At 40.8% G+C, this 23,119-nt stretch overlaps 1 protein-coding gene across 3 annotated transcripts in view; it reads right to left on the reverse strand.

Moving 5' to 3' along the window:
• CPA6 (carboxypeptidase A6) overlaps positions 1 to 23,119 on the reverse strand; it is a 359,247-nt gene that overhangs the window by 15,959 nt on the left and 320,169 nt on the right. For 2 of the 3 annotated variants that reach the window (XM_074577233.1, XM_074577232.1), the window contains 4 exons: positions 16,980 to 17,104; positions 13,461 to 13,575; positions 12,405 to 12,506; positions 11,471 to 11,575 (listed from right to left, as the gene is read on the reverse strand). In XM_074577233.1, the coding sequence (XP_074433334.1) occupies positions 11,471 to 11,575; positions 12,405 to 12,506; positions 13,461 to 13,575; positions 16,980 to 17,104 (447 nt within the window). The remainder of the gene's footprint in view (positions 1 to 11,470; positions 11,576 to 12,404; positions 12,507 to 13,460; positions 13,576 to 16,979; positions 17,105 to 23,119) is intronic. The other variant, XM_074577234.1, reaches the window with a different exon arrangement.

Consider the following 23,119-nt stretch of genomic DNA (forward strand, 5'->3'; position numbering starts at 1 on the left):
CTTTAAAACACTTTTAAAATAACCTCCTTAAAATAACTTCCAATAATTAATTAATTTGAGGTAATACACTCCTCAAAAATTGCATGGATGAGCTTTGCAAATTTTTCAGAACCTTTCCAAATTTCCAAAAAGTGACGTAATGAAAATATTTGAATTAAGACTTTTTAATGTTCAATATGTTTTAAATCCTGTGAAGAATATATTTTTCTTGGTAAGTAAAAGCACCACCATTTAAAAACAGAAACAAAATATAGACTGCAAAATGCCAAGCACCTTTTCATTTTTTAAAGCTACTTACTCTGTGTTACTTTAATATCTGCTGTCATGGACAGAATACTATGAGAGACTTTAGAAAGCATTACAGTCCCCAGTAATACTCTTCAAAGTTTTAAGTCTTAAAGTTGATTTAGAGCCAAATATGTCATTCATTCAATTCTATTCTTTATAGCATACATGCTTTATCTCAACAATTTGGTTACCCTTTTAGAGTAGCATTTAATTAAAAATGTAACGGACCTGGTGCAACTTTCTTCTTCATGGAAAGCAAGAGTGTAGATGGTGTAACCTGGTGTGAGTGAGATCATATTCACTCTTTCCGCTGAAAATATTTTGTCCTTCATACTGTTTTTATCCGGCAATTTTGTTTGATATATGCCACCAGGTAACACAGAGCTTATAAATCTTACCTCCCTTAACAGGGAGGTCTTTGGCAATGTGCCTTACAGCTACTAAGGTGTGTCCTTGCTGGAGCACAGCCCACAACTTGCCTTTTGTGACGTGACTCTCAAATCCTCTGAGCAATGATCACGTAAACCGACCCCCCGCCCCTCCCCGGCAGTGTTGAAACATTTTCTCTTCATTATGACACAAGCAAGACGAATATAAATCATCAGTGAATTAACGGCATTGTAGTTTGCACAGAGCCCTCAGAATACAGAGTAATGTGACCTTATACGGCTTGATTCTGCTTCTCCACCATGCAATCAATAGCAGCTTTGCTGCTGAGCGCGCAGAGCGCCAGGCTGGCCCAATAAATGCTGAATAGTGTTATTAGTGAATGAACAGATGATACAGGAACCCTGCCAACACCGAGCAATCTGCCTGGGGGATGGGGGAAAGGACCAATGATTAATAGGAGGGGGGTCGATCATCTGGATGGGCAGAGTGGTGGTTGTTGATAGAGCGAGCCCAGCTCGGGCTGGCTGAGGATCTGGTTCATAGGAAATTGAATCTCGGGGACGAAGTGAACAAAAGAGCTATATCGTAAACTGACAAGGCAATAAAAGGCAAGAGTTTAAAAGGGATTTAGGATGCAGTTGGGCTTTTTATAAAGTAAGGGGATTGACTGAGAAGGACAAAGCAAGGAGACAGGGTTGAGAGAAACTCTGGAATTGCAGTTGAGCTTAATAATGATTTGCTGTCCCACAATTAATTATTATTAAATTTAAGGTAACAATCAGCTTTTGCTGTTTCTGGTTTTGAATTAAACAATCACACCGAATCAAACAGTTAGTATTTTAGCACAGAGAATTGACTCCCTTGCTGTTCTACCAGAAATCGCATAAAACTGCTTCCAACAAAACAGGATTAATTCTCCCATGCCATTATTAAAATATCAGTTAAAACATCCTTTCTGATGGTAACATACAGTGTTTTACTCTTGTCTGTATATCTTACTTTTTAGCAGGGTGCCCCTATGATTTCCTATTCAAGCCTTCGTTCCCACTTCATCAGTTTGGCAAGTTAGTAGTTAGCTCTGTCTCTGTACTTGAAAGCAGTACATCATTTTACCTCCATTTTCTCTTTTACTGCTAGTGTCCGGCTTTGGCACTCAAATCACAAGCGGAGTGGTAAGCCCGTTACTAAGGGTAAGATATTACTGACTATCTAAAACCAAATGTCTTAAAACAAAGGGTCAAGTTTTCAAGGCTGAAGCTTGAACTGTGTCTGACTTTTTTTTTTTTCAGCAAGCAAAATCTTACTTCCTTTTTGGGAGCATTTCCCATAGGAGGAACCCAGAAACAACAACCGAGAAAGATGACAGTGTGCTGCAACTAGTTTGCAACACTAAGAAGAGAGCCCATAAAAAGAGTTTGAAAAGAATCATAGAATCATAGAATTATTTAGGTTAGAAAAGACCCTTGGGATCAACGAATCCAACCATCAACCCCACTCTACAAAGTTCTCCCCTATACCATATCCCCTAACACCACATCTAAACGACTCGTAAACACATTCAGGGATGGTGACTCCACCACCTCCCTGGGCAGCCTATTCCAGTGTCTGACCACCCTTTCCGTGAAGAATTTTTTCCTAATGTCCAGCCTAAACCTACCCTGATGCAGCTTGAAGCCATTCCCTCTTTTCTATCACTAATTACCTGTGAGAAGAGACCAGCACCAACCTCTCTACAATGGCCTTTCAAGTAGTCGTAGAGAGTGATGAGGTCTCCCCTCAGCCTCCTCTTCCTCTAACTAAACACTCCCAGCTCCTTCAATCGCTCCTCATCAGATTTATTCCCAGGCCCTTCACCAGCTTCGTTGCCCTCCTCTGCACTCGCTCCAGCACCTCGATATTTCTCGTATTGAGGTGCCCAGAACTGGACACAATACTCAAGGTGTGGCCTCACCAGTGCTGAGTACAGGGGGACAATCACCTCCCTACTTCTCCTGGTCACACTATTTCTAATACAAGCCAGGATGCCATTGGCTTTCTTGGCCACCTGGGCACACTGCTGGCTCATGTTCAGCCACTTGTCAATTAGAACCCCCAGGTCCTTTTCTGCCAGGCAGCTCTCCAGCCACACTTCCCCAAGCCTGTAGCGATGCATGGGGTTGTTGTGGCCCAAGTGCAGGACCTGGCACTTGGCCTTGTTGAAGCTCATACTGTTAGCGTCGGCCCATCGATCCAATCTATCCAAGTCTCTCTGTAGAGCCTCCCTATCCTCATGCAGATCAACACTCCCACTTAACTTGGTGTCATCTGCAAACTTACTGATGATACACTCTATGTCCTTATCAAGATCATCAATAAAGATGTTAATCAGAAATGGTCCCAACACTGAGCCCTGAAGGGCCTGCAGGATCCCAAAGGCTTGCTTACACTCGTACTTAGGATGCAAATGTAAAAGATGCTGAAGCAGAGAAGAGGCAGAGGTACGATGGCATGACTGACATGTTAGAGGAGCAAACAGCAGTTCCAGGAAGCTTGTGCAAAGCTGGGACCACCCAAGCAAATGCAGGATCTTGTGGGGAAGAAGTTGTGTAAAGTTACACAGATCTTAGTGGAAATAAAAGACACAGCTTCTTGGTTTCAGTATGAGAGGTAGTACATAAAAAAACTCATAGGTCCCAAACAAGTCAAGAAAGGCCAGAGTTATTCTGAAGCACTGTAAATACTCTGAAAGGGGCAACACAAATTTATCTACTAGTAATTATATGAAACTAAAGCCCACCAAGTTGGTGGAGACCCCCCCAAGATGCCTACAACAGAAAAATGTAATTCGTGAATTTTACAGCTATGTTGGTCCAGGGTAGTAGCTATTGAGGGCAACACAATAGAACTCTCTTGAATACATTGTTTAATTAAATTGTTAAGAAACAGAGAAATAACTAAGATGCTAATTATTGCTTGTAATTCCATTTTGGGAACAACTAAATTGTCCAATACACAGAATTTTCTTTCACCGTCCTTTCTCATGCTCAATAGTGTTTCTGCATATCAGTAGTTTTACTGAGGCCCTAATTACTCAGCATCACCACGCAGGAGTGGACTGCTAAAATACAAAGCAGAGTTTCTTCCCTAGGGCAAACAGATGTTGGAACAACAATGTGAATTCTCTTCATGCCTTGAAGAAGAACATATCCAACAGCTTAAAAGCCTTCACAGGGTAGAATTTGAATGTCCTAGTGATGAATACTTACACGAGCAAGTGTCATCGAAGAATTCCTACTACAGGCACAACACAGCTGCAAAGTTACCTTTATTTTATCAAGGTGTATTCACATTGTGAAAAATGAATAGCTGCAAGCAAAATGAAAGTAATTTTTACCTTCTTAAGATCATGGGTATGCAGGAAGATGCATCTGAGTAGTTGCAAGCGCACAAGAGAAATAATGCAGTACTTATTTCCTTTTGGAAAAGGAAAACTGGAAACCATTTTAACTGTTTTTTTGCCATCATGAAGATGTCACAGCAAGGGAAAGCACCTTCTCTAAATTGTCTTACTGTTGAATAGAACCTGGGATAATCGACCACGGATCAAAAGACAAAGAAATACTCCACAGTATAAAAATGGTTTGCCAGAGTTGCTTTTAAAACAATGCATCACATGCCTCGTTGTGGTGATACCATGGTACTGCACTCCATCTTTTTGGCATTGGCTTAGATTTTATCCATTAAAAGAGAGCCCAGCCCAGGAAACTCTTGTTGGTAGTGTTCACTGCCACTTTATTTTCCTTCGCTGCAGAAATGGTGCACGTTAGTAAGCTCTGTTTTCAGTAGCAGGGATGCGCTACAGAGATGCAGATACTCGGAGCGAAGTGGGATATAAGATGGCTGTCGAAACAACTGAACTCTTTCAGAACCGAACCAGCAGTGGAGCGGAGGAGGGATGTTGAGTAGAAGCAGAAAACTACATACACATAGGTGTGATTACCACACAGAAACTTCAAATGGCAGGAACAGCATTTGGAAGATGAAAAAAAATCAGGAGGATAAAACAGATTCTGCATTTGTACCAGCGCCTCTTGCTGCTGAAAGGCTGATGAATGAAGTACTGAGTGAAGAGGCTGGAAGAAGTGATCTCTCTGATGGAGAAAAAACAAATAGCATTTCAGGCAGAAGCTCCTGACAGAGAAGAATGAGTTAGTTAGAGATAAGTAAGGCTGAGTGTTTCAAATATAGATGCTGCAGGATGAAACAGATGGATTTTTCCTCCAGATAATGGATATATAGGGAGCACTCAGAGGAGTCAATTTTTTTCTGAGGTTAGTCAGCTAAAAGGACAGCTGGGGAGACTCGAGACTGACAAACAATAAAAATTAAGCTCCAATGATTGTATTGCATTTACTGAAAGAGCTGCAGAGCATTTGTGGAGACATCTGTCACCAGGTGACTGGTCCTTCGAGGTGAAAAAAGCTCAGTCTTCACGGTGCCATCATCACTGGCAGCTGTGAAGGAGCCTGTAGGGGTCCAAGATACAGCCCTTAGGAGCTTCTGTCCTTCCTAAAACACAGGTGAACTAAAAACTGATGAACAGGAGAAAAACCCAGACAGGAAGATTTCATAGAGCAAGAAGATGCGGTCGTTTAAAGAGCAACAAAAAATTTCAAGTCAAACCAACACCAGCTGAAGAGCTTTAGCTGAAGGGAACTGACCTCAGAAAAAAGGAACGTATTCAGCTAAAGGGTGAAAGGAAAAAGCTACAGGTACAGTGTTTGTTTTGGCCTTGCATGCCTCTGATTCACTTCGGAATATTTCAAATTATTTCAAAAGCCCTTCAGGTTTCTAAGAGCCAGCGCTCAAAGATATGTCCTCTATGGTTAAAAACTTCTGCTTGGAGAACTGAAAAAACATGGAGATGGAAAGCCTATCATGGGGATGAACTAACTACATTGTCTCAAAGACAACTAAATACAGGTGGAATGAGCATCCCTTAAATTAAGATGAGTCTGAAATCCTGGATTGTGGGAATATGGCATTTCATCTGTACCCGTTCAAAAGACTTAAGTCTGTTGATGAGTGATAGGTGAAGCGTATAATCTTCAAGAAACATCACTGTGTTTTTTCACATAACTGTCCTGCATACCCCTAAGATCAGACTGTTTCTGGAGTGGGTGAAGAACTGGTATCTGAATTTCATAATCAGCCAGTATTTTGAGGCTCTGATAGTTATCGATAGCAAGGGCAAATAATGTTTCTGACTCCTAAAGGATTACCTATTTTGATGGAGCTCAGCAAGACCCAGAAATGATCCAGAAGGTGAAGCTGTTTTCCTGCAGTGTGGACTTCAGCACTGGAATGAATGACTGAGTGCTGCTCTGACTGTTGATGCAGCATATGGCAGATGTTTTGTCCATTAGGACTACGGAATTTTGCAGAAAGAGCGTAAGTGCTACACTGGCTTTCAGCAGATCTTAAAGTAGGAATACTTATAGCTTTATGGCCTTATGACCACACGGCCTGCATGGCGCAGAAGAAGAGCCAACCCTTTTTAACACTGACGCTGTCTGGGTCCCCTGCTTGGACCTGCGTCTGATCGCACTGTTGTCCTCATTCAGTTCTGTCTATGCGTATGTGCTGTTATTCTAGGTATCCTGTCTTTACAGTCCAGCACTTCATAAACATTCCTGAGGAAGAATCTGAGGTCTTGAACTCTGCCAAATTCCTGGTAAAGACAGGTCTCTGGGGCCTGGTCCACAAGCGTAATGGCTGGCTAATTGGCAATAAGCATCCCATATGCATCCCACAAGGTGACTCATAAATCAGTCTCAAACTCAGAAAAGTGGGAGCAGGTGTTGCCATTTTGGATCTTGGACAGCCTATGTGTCTCTCTTAGCTCATTATTATGGGGTGGAAAGATGGGATTCAGGCCTGGTTTCGGGAGCAATCAATACCAATACCAGGATTAAAAAAAAAAATAAAAATCTGCCCACAGCCTTTAACTTCTTCGTCTGGGGTTACCTGTCTGCTCCCTGGGTGCACACTGAAGTACAAACACATCATCTTGAATAATCTGGGAACTCGTATAATTGGGATCATAGAACACCCACATTTCAGAATTCGGACTTTCAGCCCCGCATCTCACAAATTAAAGTATGCAGAGCATACTGATACTCTTTTCAGATTTGGGACCCTTCTGAGATGAGGGAGCTATTATGGCCCATCTTTAAGGGGTGATACAGTAGTGCAGGTTGAGCACTGGAAATCTGGAGGTGCAGGTTTGGATTCCTCCACTGTACAGCTCCTTTCCAGTGGGCTGGTGGACAGGGGTGAGGGAACATTCATGGGGAGTCTAGCAAGGTCAATGCCCGAACCAAACTTATCAAGTTACCTTGATCAAATCCAGAAAGCTCAGAAGTAGTTCTGAACATTTTCTTGGCAAAGACCTTAGATACTGGCTAGGTTCTGTCCCAGAAGCAGCAGACGGTAGCACTGCTCATCCAGGAAAAAAAAAGCCACAACAGTCTCACATTAAAGAAAAGTGGCTATGGGCAATGCAACGTAAACTGACACACATTCAAAGAATAGTACTCTTATTTTGAGTAAAGTCCTCAAGATTTAAACATTTGAAAAATATAAGAGCCTAGGGAGTCTATGGAAGAGCATGCCACAGTTCACATTTGAGATGCAGATATACTGAATCCAGTCAACATATGTCAGTTTTCCTTTTTCCTAAAAAAGCCCACTTTTGAGGATGGGAGAAGAAGGTGATGGTGGAGGTTACTGCATTTCCGAAGTGTAAGGCTATTTGCACCTTCATTTGAAGCCCAGATGAGGTCACTCCCTTAGGGGCATGCACTTGATCCTAATGGATGTTTCCCTTTACAGGTGCCATTGGATTCTTAGAACATTTTGTCAAGAAGTAGTACAATCTGTGCTTGCTTCTGGAAGGTTTTAAATTACATTTCTTGAATTTTCTGATCTTGGAAGACAAATTCCCTCATCAGAAACAAAGAATAGTGCATCTTAAAGTAACATCTCTTGTGTGTTTTTTCCTGAAAATGTTGTATGAATGACATTTCAAGGTTATACATCATTGACATGGATCGAATGGCAGCATTTATTAGAGGGAAGAAAGTCAAACCAGATGTAATGGGAATCCTCATCTGCTTCCACTAAAACTGAAATAGAATCTAGTTTTGATGTTAATTTGAATAGCAGCCTGTGAACCATATTTCAGATTTTTAAAAAAATGGTAAGATCCTAAATTTGAGGTCTGGATAATTTGATATCTGAACTCTGCTTCTCCTCTCCCAGTTGCACACCCAATGAAGAGGAGGTAAATATTCTTATTTAACATTTATACATATATAATTGTACTTTTGCAAAACGTCTACAGGTTTTGCTTTTTTACTTCTATGAGGGCTATTTAATTTTGGATACATACATGTTACATCTGATAAGCAAATCTTGTTTCTAAAGTCGACTGCTTTCTACAAAGTAATAACACATAATAGAGACCCTTTCTTTCCAGTTTGTTATGTTTACTTACACATTTTAATGTATGATTAGATCCCATGCAGTCTTTTTAAAACTCTAATCTAACAGACCTTTTTGAATATTTTTTTTCCCAAATCTTTTGCTGTGGACACAAATGCAGGGTTACATTAGATTCATTTATCTTTGCAGGTTGCCTTCAAAGTAGTCCACACATAATCAGTTCAGTTTCCTTTTATAGTTCCTCTTGCTTCCCTACTCCACCCCAGGTCTCTCATATATTTCCACTGTCAGGGCCTTTTTTCCACCCCTTTCCAGCTGAGTAAGGCTTGAAGCCGGGTGGGACTCCCCTGTAACCTGACTGCTATTATTCTACTACAATACTGGTGCAGACACTTCTCAGTGACTCATTAGCTGGTACCTAAAGCTCTGATCCTGTGTGTGGAGGCCGTCCCCTTTCTTGACTTGAAATTCAATGACCATGAGGTAGGGTTTGTCAGAGGCCACCAGTATTGCTAACCCTGGTAGAACATCTGATTATCTTTAGCTGAGAGACTACAGGCATTCAGGGGCGCCTTCTACAGAAACAAACAGTGATGTTGTTATTAACACCAGACCTATGGAACACAGAGCCAAGGCTGGAGCTCATGCTGGAGTAGATTATAGTAAAAAAACACACAAAAAACCAAACAAACCCCCCAATCTCCCAAACCAAACAATAGTTTTCGCTCTCCTTTTGTTTCTTTCAAAATGTGGGTAGGCTGGGTTTGTACTTTCAGCTATATTATCACATAATGCAAAACTCTTGGCTGTGCGTTCTCTTTCTCTTTTTGATCTTTAACTTCTACTTCTATATCTTTCTCCCTTTTTCTCTAGTTCATCTGTTCTTTTTCTCTAACTGTTGTATTTACCTGAATACAGAAGCAAGCAAGATACCGAGGTTTCCCAAGCTGTTTGGGAATATCTGGTCAAGTTTGCAGCACGCAGTCTTGAGCTTGACTGTTAAGTGACATTCACACCTAGAGGTTGTTTTCTAAGCTAAATCTCTTGAAAAGCCTAGTTGTACACAGGAGTACGGATACTTCAATAGAAACCAAGCGACAGAGATCACGGGATGAAGCGAAAGCTTGATAAAATATTTCAGGCTGCCTGCACAGTAAAGGGACGCGTGTATGCCGTTCCTGCTAGGAAAGAACCTAACATCACATAAATCCAACATTTCCTTTTGCTTGCCTTAAATCAATGGGCTTGTAGTGCTATTCCTTAGAGTCAACAAACATGCCAGGAAAAAACTGTTTCCAAGCTGACTGCCCTTTCTCAGAAGCGCTCGTAAGCACCAGGGAGGATGGAAAGTGGGCTGCCGGGCTGCAGAGGTGCTTAAGGGAGGAGTTTGCCAGAAAAGAGAATTGCAGAGTTTGAAACACAGGCAGACCTCCAGTTTTCCCAGAGTTCTTACTAAAAATGTATAATTCATTTAACAAAAAAGGCAATATCCTAAACCGAACAATCTAATTGCCTTGTCTCTCCTCCCCTCCCAGCCATTTTTAATATAATGATGGTCTGTGAGCATAATGTATTCTTATCCTGATGCTTTTTGCTTTAATGCTGGGTTGAAATAGTGCTCTAAGGAAAGAAGAAAATATATGTAATTTGTGAACAAAGGCAATGAACCACCAGACAAAGGTGGTACATTCTTGTATTCTCAAGGAACTCCGCAGAAACTTTCTTTAATCTAGGAAAATGCTTTTACATAGTTGACGAAACATTCTTACCAGCAAGCTACTCTCCAAAGATCTCAAATAACAACCGGAAGGGTTTCATGTACACATACACAGCCTATATTCTGTCATAAGCTCTACAGAGAAACCTTGCGATTTTTCCCTTGCTGCCACATTGTAGTGTTTTATGGGAAAATCTTGGTAAGGAAGATGTACTTGAGCAATAGGCTTTCCCACCAGTGCCTGTCTGTCCCAAACATCTGCCTCCCTTACTGCCGCCTGTTCTCCTGGGTAGGAAAGCTGCTCGGATATAGTTGCAAGTTTGTTCATCTTTACAGTAACAGAAGTCCTAATAAGAAGACGCACCACCGTAGCACACTGAACTTTGGAGATCAGCTCCTGGACCTGGTTTAGCCTATCCATGCTCACTCAAATTGTGGTGGCCTCATTATTTCTGTACTTGCCCTATATGCTGCTGAGGGCCTTCTGAGGGAAATTCACACACGGTTATATGATCGTCTCAGCTACCACATTAGGGTGTTGATGATGTAGAGGTTTACTCTTATGTAGTGACTTATAAGGCCAGGATCTTTCTGCTGGCTGGAGAGAGCCCAGAAAATCAAGAGGCAGATCCTTTAAATCAGAGGAGGTATTAATACACTGTAGAATTCCACAGTGACAGGGTAGGAGAGAAGTGAGAAAATTGTGCGTTTATAGGAAGAACCTTGCGAACAAAGATTTTGCCTCACTTATTTTGAGCAAAAAAATGATATGCAAAATACTCAAAGCACATCTGTTGGGTTTTTTTTGAAGCCACCTTTGACTTATGTAAATTGCATTGCAAAATAGTCTCCACTGTGCAGCTAACATCCCTTCTTGAACAAAAGTTTGTTGGTCAAGGGGAAATGTCAAAATCCTGCAAACATATCCTGCATCTGAGATGAATCTGAAATTAGAAGAGATTAAGTGCTGATATACAAAAAATGATGTACCAGACAAGTGGAAAACAAAATTCCAATTGCTTTGATTTCAGTGATTTGAAAAAAGGCTAGACCGTAGATATCAAAGATAAAGGGAGCATAAATCAAATAAAATAGGATCAAAGAAACGCTGGGGAAACCACTTGGTATTCAGAGACTATGAAATCCATAATTTTAGGTGAAATCTGCCTATGATTTTAGTTTTCCGTTCCTATGGAATTGCACAAAAGAGAAATGTCTTTCTTAATTTCAGTCCTTAAAGCAAAGATATTGCTGAACTGATCTGAAGCACTACACGCTGGCACTGATTTACCTGGACCTTTACCAGAATTACAGTCTCCACATTTTTAGATCTTGGAATAAAATCCTACTTCATATCTCTGCCAATACGTGTCTGGCATATTTTTGTCCTGTGCCTAGCTGTGTCTGGCTGCTGCTATCAGCTTCGTTTATCAAGCAATTAAGTGTTCTACAAATAATAATAATAATAATAATAAAAAAAATAATAAAAAAGTGGTATTTTTCTTTTTAATATGTTAGATTGGTTACGGCAAAAATGCAATGTTCATCGAACTGAAGGAAGTGCATGACTGTAAATCGTTAAACACTTACTTCTTTCACGAACCACTGGCAAAAGGCAGGGCCAATCCATTCTCTTGCATGAATCCCACAGTCTATCCAAACAGCTTTCTTGTAGGGCCGTGATCTTTTACCTAACTTGAAGTGGGAATATTCATAGCAATATCAATAGATCTTATGACACAGTAATGAGAAAATAATGCAATATTAGAAACACTCAACAGGTTTGAATTTTCTTGTAAAAAGGAACAGAAATTTATTGTTTTCAAAGGTATGGTCAAGATAATGGTAGGCAGGTATGCCAAGATAATGAAGCTGATCTATGGAAAAAAAAATTACAGGAAAAGTGAGATCTGTCAATTCCTCTTTTATGAAGAATAATACCCTTAAATATCACATGGAGCAAGTGCTACACAATGCTACAGGAACAGCCTGATCTGATGAGGAATCAAATTTTCAGAAATCTGCACCAGCAGATGAAAAGAAAGTACATTGAAAGTAAAATTTTTTTGTGTGTCTTGCTGTACCATCTAATTTGTGGTCCTAATAATGTGAGCTGAGAGCACACAGCCCTGAAATTTTGTCAGTAGCTAAAGAGGAAATGTGTGGCACATGCTGAGAGGGGCTCTGGAGTCCCTTGGGGTCCCTCTCCAGCATAACTGCTTTCCAAGTTATCTAGAAACACAAAATTTTCCAATTCCTTGAAATCCAAATCCTGCTAATTGGACTTGTCCTGTAATTTATCTCCATGCATATCCAAACCAAGTAAACAGGATTTGTCTTTTAGTTTTCCTGATTTTTTTTTTCCCATTAAAGATGACATTCATAGAGATACTTAGATCTTAGCAACTTGTCCTTAGGAAACTCTGTTAACCTGCGTCTCCGCTCTCCATCCTATAACATAAGTAACAACGTGTCTGTCCCTGATTCCAGACTTTAGTCTGATTAATGACTATTTAGTCTTTACCTTGAGTACAAACAGTGGTCTCCCTTCATAGGATTTTCCAACAGAGAACATGTGAACAAGGTCTGAATGAGTTTTATTCAGATGATGCATCCAACCCTGGATCTGCAAGCACAGAAATTAAATTGTTGCTTCAATCTTTGCCTTTCATGGGAAGCAACTGTAACACATTTGTTAATCTCAGCTCTCAGTCCTCTGTATGTTTTTGGATTTTCCTGTAGTTTTTCTTTCTGTCATTTTTTTGGGTTTTTTTTTTGCTCATTTTTGTTTTCACACTTGAACTATCATTGGTCTCTCATAGCTGTATTGCCAGCAGCTGGATGCAGCCTTCAGACACGCGGGATTTTTTTCCCATTTTATTGTTGGATATTACTGGAACGCATTAGCTGTTCATCGAAAAATCTGGAGATGGGACTAATCTGCCGTTCCCACTACATATAAATGGAATGAAGGAGCAGGCCCCCTGACTGACTGCCAGGACACAGAATGGTGAACAGACTGACGTGCACGATTCAATGACACCTGAAATATTTTTTTCGCAGGCACCGGGACTTGCCGAGGTGCAGCACCCTCCACGCTCAGCCTAAGGACTTGGGTTTGGTGCAGACTGAAACTGTGTATTTGAGCACACTGGAGTCAAGGGAAATTATTTACCCAGCTATCATCCAGGATAGCATCCCTCATACACGAATTTGTATCTAAGTGTTTTTAAGTCTTGGGGCCTCTTGTGCAAATGTGTACGCGTTTGCTCATTTTGCTTACCCCAATGAATCAATGAGACCTACCCCTCACTGAAATCTCTTACTCCATCAGAGTAAAAGATCTATTTTAAAAACAAAACTCAGAAGCTGCCAAAGATAGTTATGTGTAAAGATAAGCCTTGAATACAAATATTAAAAAAATGCATATTTTTAAGAAGGTGCCCATTTTTGAAGAAGAAACATTTAGAATACCTCTGAATACGAACAGGCAACCATAACTTGCAGAGAGAGTGAAATCTTTGTCTCATTAAAAACAACTTTGTAGCAGATAAGAGGTACAATATGAATTTTCACGTACTTCTTCCAGGGAGTGATATGTTTCGTAGTTATACCCAGAGAGGGACCTTCGATTCCTGTGTGACCTCAGTCCAGTTTGGTTTTCTATTGCTTTCTGTATGTCTGATATGAGAATCCTAGGTAAAAAAAGATAGCAGTATTATCGAAAAACTAGTAGAACACAGAGGCTAAAGCAGAACAACAATCACATTTAGAAGAAATATAGCAGGAGTTAAACCATCCTGATGTTACTTCATCTGTTATATTTTGACAATAGAGTGCTTCAGGCTTATTTGAATGTATTCTGCCAAATAAATACTCCAGCTGTTTTGAAATGTAACAGTGCCTTCAAAAAACACAATGAGCTTGTTAAGCAAATGAAACAGAATGATGTAAATAACATAGCCAATGTGAAGAAGAAGCCGCTTTCATTTGTTTATGGAGCAGCATTTGCTGTCTTCTTTTATAATCCAGTTATACTACGTGATCATGGATCTTCAAAACTTTATTTCAAAACCATAAAAAACCAACTTTCTAGGCTTAGAAAAACATGCACATACTTTTTCTCGGGAGTTATTGTACTGGCATGGAAAATTACGTATATCTACAAGTTGTAGAGGGGAAAAAGAAAAAGAAATAACTTAGTTGCATTATCATTCTGTCTGAAACACAACAAACAGAAAAATTCTTAAGTGTTTACAATTACCTGCTCTGTAATAATTGTTTGCCAGTTATTTTAAAATAACTCAGAAAAGGCATAAAACAATACTAAGTGAAAATTAAATATGCTTGCATAAAAAGTGAGAGGTTCTTTAAGAGCAAAATGCAGAAACAGCAGCGTAAGCTGAAAAATTTCCTATTTTATGGCAAAACCAAATAATGATACAAATATAAACATATAAAGTAGACAATATCAGGAAAGAATGATACTGAAGAAGTTGGAGCATCTATCCTTTCCATCACACAGTGGCGGGAGCTGGGACATCAGTGACATCACTGTAAAACCGAGAGCCGTTCTTGTATACCACCTTCTCCTAGAGCATGGCAATGTGCAATCGCCACACCACTAATTCATCATTCCTGTAAAACGACTGTCACATTCAACCTTTTAAAGTTTTATAGGCATTAGCCGCAATGATTGGAAAAAGGTGGAAAGAAACTGCTTTCACTCTGATCCTAACTCAACTGTGCAGCACAGGCCTCGAAGATAATAGATCTGTCTACATATGATATCAAAGTAAAGGTTATCCCATCTTCAAATGTATTAGTGAAGTAATTGTATAATTAGGAATTGTATCGTTCTACATCAGCAGCTTTCATTAAGCAAACTAAGGGCTTATAGTCTTGACTTGCAAAGTGCTATACACTCTGAGAGCAGTACCTTAAAGCATTTAAGTCTGTAGTTAGATTAAAGCAGTGGTTTTATTCAAGTCATTAGGACATCTAATATGCTAAAAAATACTTGCCTGCTTTGCTGAATTCTGATTAGTGTAAGCACCTACCAGGATCAAGCTCTGTTTGTCCACTTTTACAATAATAGATTTAATTTCACAACCCCTGATTGTTTATGTGTCTGCTCCAAATGAGAGTCGATAATCTTTCTTTACTTTTAAATGACTGTGTACTGCGTGTGCTTATAATGCAAAGGCTCTTAAGTTCTTCAGGTCTGAATACAACTTAAATGGTTTTGTTGCCAGAGAAGTTGCAACCAAGGAACCTTGGTGCAGTAAGAGTTTGTCTGATGCCTGACTTGTTTTAATGACCGTCTTCTTGTCATAAAGTCAAACACTAGGACAGATAAGCCTGTCTTACGGGCAAGGGCTGGTCACCTTGTTCATTATTCAGGCTGCTTAATGCTTGCTGTCTTTAGAAAATTGTCGTAATTTAGGCAAGCGTCACTCTGTCAGGCTGAAGTTTTACATGGTGTTTGCCTCAGATGTTCTAGTTCCAAAAGGGATGTAGCAATTTAACTCCTTTGCACACAGTGTGTCAAAAATATAATAATAACTTTTAAAAAAATTGTAAAAAACAGCCATGAGAAAAGCAGCTGTCTGAAACCTTGCCCATTGCCCTCAGCCCCTTGGCTGCGGAGCTGCGCTTCAGCTCGGGGCTGTGGGCACGGCTGTGCCTGGCTGCCCCGCTCCTGCCGCTCTCATGGCAAATCCTCCTGGCTTTTGTGGAGTTACGGGTCTCAGGAGGCTTGTCAGGACAAGCACATGCTCACCCGAGGCTTTGCAGGGTTTTGCTTCTGATGGCTGGCACCCAGCGGGCAAGGAGTCCGAAGGGCAACGTGGAGATGGAGAGGAGAGCAAAGAAACAGTCTGGAGTTGACCAAATGCTGCCGGGCTTCCTTCTAAGCGCGCGCAAGTTGTGTGCCAAAAGGAAATGAATGTAGTGTGGTCCTTCTATGTGTAGCACGTTGTTTCAGGTAAACTACGGAGACCCTTCGCTCTCACCGTTCTTGCCCTTGCACGCTCTGCTCCGCAACCTAAATGAAGGTCTTTGAGTACAGGGAGTGCTTATAACACATAGAAAATGGCCTTCTGTCATTCCATTAAAGGTGCTTATGGTGAGCAGGAACAGCAGCAGACGTGAATACAACTGCCGGGGCACAGTAATTAGGGGACAGTTTTTGTATAAGCGTAGGCAAACAATTACACAAATCCCCATCTCATTTTTAAACACAAACGAAACTGGAGCAGTGTTGAACCCACATGAAAGTCACGCTGAACTTCGGCTACCAGGCCTGCATAATTAATTCCCTAAATTAATAAGAGACCATTGTTACAATAAAAAAGGAATTCTGATAAGAGTACATAGTATATAAAATATGATTTGTGCCATCCTTTTCTCACTGAGAAATAAGTATAAATAGCCTCACGTAGGGCTTTATTCAGCAAATGTTTGAGAATTCAAATAACTCATCAGTTGATTATTCAGATGCTTCAGCATGTCATTGAAAAGGCTCTAATGACAAGATCATTACTCTTGTCTAGTATATCATATTGAAAAATGTGAAATGATAAGTATACTCCAAAACTGTCTTGCGTGCTTTTAAGAAATGCTATAAATGACGTGTGATCCTTAGCATGCATTTGTTCTGTGTGAGTTGTGCTGGGGCACAAGGAATGAAGAGTTATAAACCAGAACTAGTACATTCCTTTATAATTCATGAAGGAGGCTTGCCTCCGCGTGTGCAGCACGCTTGTAAACAAACCTTGCTCCTGTTAAACACAGAGAGAGGCAAAGCAGGCTGTAGAATTAGTAATTACCATCCCTCTCTTAACAGATGTGATTTCATATACATTGAAAACACTTCAGCTTGACTCCAAAGGAGGACATTTAATTAAAACTGCCTGCCTGTGGGAGATTTTCTGTTCTCCCATTAAAATGGTTGTTTTCTTGGCAATGTCTAGCTGTCTGCCAGTCTAATTGCTATGTTGTGGAATGTATTTTCAAGCGCACTTGGCCTGGTAGACGCAGACCTGCCTTGGAGGCCACATCTCTGGAGCGAGGAACAGAAGGCGAAGCAGAGGCTTACGTGTACTGGATGTTTGCTTGCTGGAGGTAGGGCAGCAGACTTCGGGACGTGTTCTGTGGTACTCGCACGTCGGTGACCGTACCTTCGACGATGTAGAAGGGGCTGCTGGGCTGCCACAGGTCCACCTGTAGTGCAGGAACCAACCTGTAATTCATATGCACTGAGTGGAGGTGGGGAAATCCAGGAGATGGATTGAAGCTATGTAGGCAAACACTCTAGGCATGGTATAGACAATAAAAACTGTATTGCCTGGTCCAGCTCCACATCTACGCTAATGGGACAGATTTTGAGGAACGATTGTACCCATCTTACCACAACTCCCGTGGGAGATTTGCCAATGGGAAGAGGGAATGGCCTCAGGAATGTTCTTCCTCAAACAGCTCAAAACAAAAGCTACCTCCAACTTCATGCGCCTCCTCAGACTACTACACATTCCCTATGTATTACTTCCTATGGAGTCCATGACTCTCTTTTTATTTCACAAGGTATTTTCTATGTTCACTAGGGCAGTAAAAGAAAAGAAGGCTAAAGATGGGTAGAAAGCATAGCATCTACCGGTGTTCTTTGCAAAGTATACCCAAGTTTTACTCTTGATAACACGCAGATTAGAGGTCAGTAACAGGAGGTCACCAATACTATGAATGAAGCTGTGATCTACCCAATAATTCTACATGAAATGTCAAAATAACAGGATTAAGATAATAAAATTATTGCAATCTTGTAAAAAATTATAGCTACTAAATGATACCACAATTGTTAATGTGCTGTCTATATCTGTGCATACCTAAGAGATAATTTTTGTCCTTTTTCCTTACTTTTGTTGCCAAATCTGAAAGACACTTGGAAATTTTAGCCCAGAACATGAATTTTTAAGAAAGCAAGAAAATTTGCAAGCAAGGATTTGAAACTCAGTGTTCTGCATCCTGTAGCAAAATGGTATCATACTGCACAGCCATACCAACACCAGATGCACAGACTCCTAAACAGAGAACATTTCCTCCTCAGCCAGTGGCCAGAACACAAGTTAACAAACCTCGTCCCAGAGCTGCTGGAAAGTCACAGGAAGACTATGGAAAGGAGTCTCAGCAACAACCTGTGTCAATGTGACAAATACACATGTCAAGATCCACAGGCTTTAAAAATATATGTTTGTGAGCTGAATACGAAGACAAGAATTGATAAGGACTACCATGTCCCCACATTTCTTAATGAGAATTTAAAAAGAATTAATACTTGATAAATATCTTTTGAAGCTTATTGCAATCAGCTGTGCTAGGCTGCATTGATGAAAGCCATGGATACAGTTCATGAGCATTCCTTGCCTTACTTGCTTTCCAGGTTTCTAAGGCTTTTATAATCTATATTTTAAAAGCTCCTGACTTCATCTATGCCATGCAAGCTATTTTGGAAATAGCTAATGCATTTCACCTGGTCTTGCTACAAACCTCGCTTGACAGGAGAGTATAATCTTCCAACAGGGGTTTAGTTCCCACCATTTTTCAAAAGGCCCCGAGTAACAATATTCTGATTACCAAGAAGGCATCTGACGCTAAACCTGATGCTACCTCTTCAAGCAGTAGTGACTTTAGTCCAGTTAATCCAATTAAATGCCTGCTACTTTGGAAGGAGAAGAACTGAAACACAGGGGCAGCCTCTTCTATTCCTGCCAAAACCACGCTTTGTTTCACGCTGCCGCAATATGGTCTATGGATCTGTGTGATAGTGGTGGGTGGCCACAGCATCTTTTGAAGTCTAACACCAGGACTGGCAAAGTTCACGAGGCTTGTGAAGCTGACAGCAGCTATGACAGATGGTCAGTAGAAACCAAACTCATGAATTAAATGCTGCTAAATGCTGCTTATAAATAAAGATCCTCTCACTGCGCTAACACCTTATGTTTGTTAGTTTATCTGTCTTTCGTATTTTGATTAATTATAGGCATCCAGTGAAATCCTCCCCCCCCCAATTCAACCTGGTTGATTTCATGCATGGTTAATTACAAATGTGCATTTGACTTTTAAGATTTATTCCTAAAAATACACATCACAGAGGGTAAACTTGTTGCTCTTGGAGTAACAGCGTATCAGTCATTTCAGCTTGAGCCATCTTTATAAAAATAACAACAAATTGTTATACACAAGCTAAGAGCAACTGAAGTAAAGTGTCTCCTGGCCAACTGCAATGTCTAAGCACATAAAACTGGAAATAGAAGTTACAAAAATGAAAAAAAAAAATCATCATGATTGAGGTACACCTGAAACTTTTCTTTGTTCTTGACAGTTACTCAGGATTAATTTTGGTGAATTTCTCCATCATTGTGGAGGGGATAAACCAACAAACATTCACACTACTGGTAACAATATCACCAAGCCTTTCAATTTCTGAGGTATTCTAATTGTCCCTCACATTACTGGCTGCAAGGGGATATCAAAACCAGAAGCAATCTTCTTTTAGCTAACGAAGTCAGGGGTATATTGCACGCCACTATCCTCTTTCGGCAAAAATGCAGTATTTCACTCCTGGCATTGTCCTGGAAGCGAGACAAAAAAATCCCATTTTTAGAATGCAAATGACTCCTCTTCAGCTCAGGTCCCTATTTGGGTAGTTTGGTTTCATTTGTCTCCCACTTCTCACCCTTTGCAACATAAACAAAGCATTCAGTGCTCATCTGGGAGATGTTACCTGTGCTGTCCAGAGCACCACTTCGATTGCTGACTTGACTTTGCTTTATAAAGCACCTAACAAGAAACACATTTCTCCGACAGATATTTATATTGCATCTTTCAGCTTGTCCTTGGCGTGACATAGAGACAGAGCATGAGAACTGACAAACGGAAGACGGATCGCAGAGCAGGCATGTTTGGACTGAGGAAGTCCAGGTATGCTTTACTCACTGCCAACTTTAGGAGACCTTATCATTGCATCTCCCATGGATACTGAGGGCTCCATCGGCGTCAGGACTCTTTGTTCAGCATCATTCCTCTGGCAAGCACGCCTTGGATTTCCATGCCGGGCTCCGCTGGCTAGCGAGTGGTAGTGATATTAATTGTTCTCCTATCCTCTTTACTATCTGCGGTGAGGTGTTGTTATCCCACACATGACGTTTTAGCTACTATATAGTATTATGGACGGTGTACCAGTCAGTGCCCAAAGACATTTATTTGCCGTGTGGGTGATGGGATTTGCTAGGCAAGGGGGAAGATTCTCCAGCTACCAAAACAAAGAGATGCAGAAATCCTACAGAACACCCTGAACACACAGCCAAATATTTGAACCTCAAAATTCAGCTGGTATCTTGAGGCTACAGGAAAAGAGATATGCTTTAGAGTATGTCTGCAAACGTAAATCTTCTCATCTCCTTTGTCTGGGCCTTGCAGAACCGTCTCTTTTCCTATCTGTTAGGCAGCAGGTTGCCTTTAGAGGCTCCTGGGATGTTTTAAACCTCTGGACAATAAGCAGAGCCCTGGCAGGATTTTTCAGCAGGCGCGGACTTGGGACCTGGAGATCAGTTACTCGGCGTCTCCCGCTGCTGCACCCGCGTGTGACTCTGGGGACCCATGTGCTCTCGAGGACAGCAGTGGCTCCGCAGATGCCCAGCGAATGCTCTTTCCCAGAATCTCACTGGAGGCATGAGCATCCACGCTCGCTTTCTATGAGAAGAAATGGTGTGTAAAAGCATACAGATAGCTCTCTTTTCCCAGAGGATTTAAACACATTATTGCTTTCTCTAACAAGGAAAGTATAAGAGATTATTAATTGTGACTAGATAGTAAGTATTACTTTTTAACAACATGTTCTTTTTTCAACCTCACTTGTCCCAAAAGAGTGCCTGGGATTCAACTTGTGCTTAGGAAAGCCAGCACTCGTTGAATTTCCTTGCAGGCATTTTCTCTTTAAATGGAGCTGTTAAAGACAGCTGAAGGGTATAAATGTATCAGCTCTTACCTGGACACCTTCCAAGTTACAGCAACCCCAAACTCATCAGTCACATCTCTAGGTTTTGGTCAGTATAGTGATGAAAAGTCGGCACAAGACAAAGGAAAAAATATTTTAAAAAGATTTGGGTGCTGAGCTAAGAGAATTCAGAATTTCTTTCAAAATTAAAAATGATGCGAATAATTTTCCAAGAAGACAAACATTTCATTGGTACAATCCTACACATCACAAGTGATGTACACAAAGCTCTGTTACCCTGCCAAGACAGAAACCAGAGCAGGGAGGTTTTTTCTTCACTAATTCCGGGTTTTCCTGCAACTAGTTCTGCGCCTTTGGGAAGGCAGCCCAAGAGGAAAGGAGTCTGCTTGCTTTTCCCCAGGAATACACTCACGGCTGCATAAATCCCACGCTACTTTCTTTCTTTTAAGAAGAAATCCCCAGCTTCTTTAGACCACAGGGCTTAGCCTGGATCATGCTTTGTAATTAAAGCCATTTTCTCAGGCAGTAGCCTCCAGTTGTTCCTCACTACCCTTTCATAAACAGGTGTTTAATGTCTTCTTCCGTTTTGCCTGAAAGGAAGATGCTCAGTGCTCTCGTCAGGTCTGCGGTCGCGTATCGATCAAAAGAGATGATTGATGCCTGTCATTGAAAATAACTAGAATAACTACTATAATTTACATTTTGGACAAAATTGTTTATATGATTTATCTGTGTTATACCCCACGAAGACAGTAATTTTGTTGTGCTTCATTACCTAGCAATTCCAGTTTTTATACATATTGAGTTCTATACAGCGATACATGTGCCGAAGCTGGCCTTGTCCTTAACATCACTATGAACTGATTTCTTTGAGAAATGTTGTCAACTGCAAAGTTCAGAATATCGCTATTGTTACGATGCTGTCAGTTAAAATGGCCTGGCACTTCTGAGCCTCTTTGAAAAGGGAACGTGCAGTCAGTAACGCAAGCAGTGATGGTCTTTGCTCATGGGCTCCGTCAGTGTGTCGTGGGCTCTCCCAAGATGTACGGGTTTTCCATTTACATCCATATGCTCATGTATAGTCACATAAACACCCTAAGCCATGCTGAAACTCATTAGATGTGTTTACAATTAGAAATCTGACAGGAGAGGATAGAGAATAGAAGCAGAAACTGTTCTAGTCTCACTAATGTTGTCAGAGGTCTGACTATCAGAGGCTCCATCACATAACACATGAGAAACATAGTCACGTATACCTATATACACAAACACCCCTCACATGTACATACATAGTGTGCAACAAAGTGACTTTTTAGGCTTCTTGTGGTACATTTGCAAAGAAAGAATGAAGGAAGAAACACTCCTGTTGATGCTGACCCTGGTGGATAATTACAGTGGTGCTGTACGTAGCTCACCTGGAAAGAGCACGACTGCTCCTCTCTGATGTCTTCACCCTTGCAAGTATTTTCAGGATCAGAATCGATTTCACCCTCACTTACTCCTGCCAATTAAGGAACTTAATTGGCAGTCCTGACTGCAAATCTCTTTCAGCTGCTCTTTATGTGCAGCAAAATGATCCAGTGGCAATTAAGTGTGGGATTCTGCGTGCTTCCTAGAAGAACTTATGAGGTAGTCCTTGTTGCTGGTGCAGAGTAATTTAAGTTTCCGATTGAGCACACTAGACGTTTAATTGGTTCTAACTTCAGTATTTATTTGCTTTTCAGTGAGGCTGGTAAGAATAATTACGCCAATAAATTGGGATTGATTCACGGGATTGCAGCAGCCATAACACTGGCAGGAACAGAATGCGAACAATGCACAGCTTGAAGTTTTGAGTTTTGCAGATCTTTGTGGAACTATAACACAGTAATGGTCTTGCCACTCTACTTACACTGGTATAATTTTACACTGCAGAAAAGAACTCATAGGCTATTCCTCAAGAGAGTCACTGAGGAAAAACTCATACACAATTACATGGTAACTGAATATCCATTCTTACAAGTACAGATGCCACCGGGCTAAGTATATTTGAAAGATGTGAAACAGTCTTTAACAGACTACTTAAAAAAAACCAACCAAAACACTGTTTTGTTTCTTCTTAAACTATTTATGGCTTGGTTCATTTTGTAGTTGCTGCTGCACTGCATGAGAAACAGAATAGTAAGCCCTGGGCCTGATTCTGCTCTCATTGAAACAACGGGGCTGTGCCGATGACTCGGCAGAGC

Source organism: Larus michahellis, chromosome 2 (assembly GCF_964199755.1).
Source record: "Larus michahellis chromosome 2, bLarMic1.1, whole genome shotgun sequence".
Classification (NCBI taxonomy): Eukaryota; Metazoa; Chordata; class Aves; order Charadriiformes; family Laridae; genus Larus; species Larus michahellis.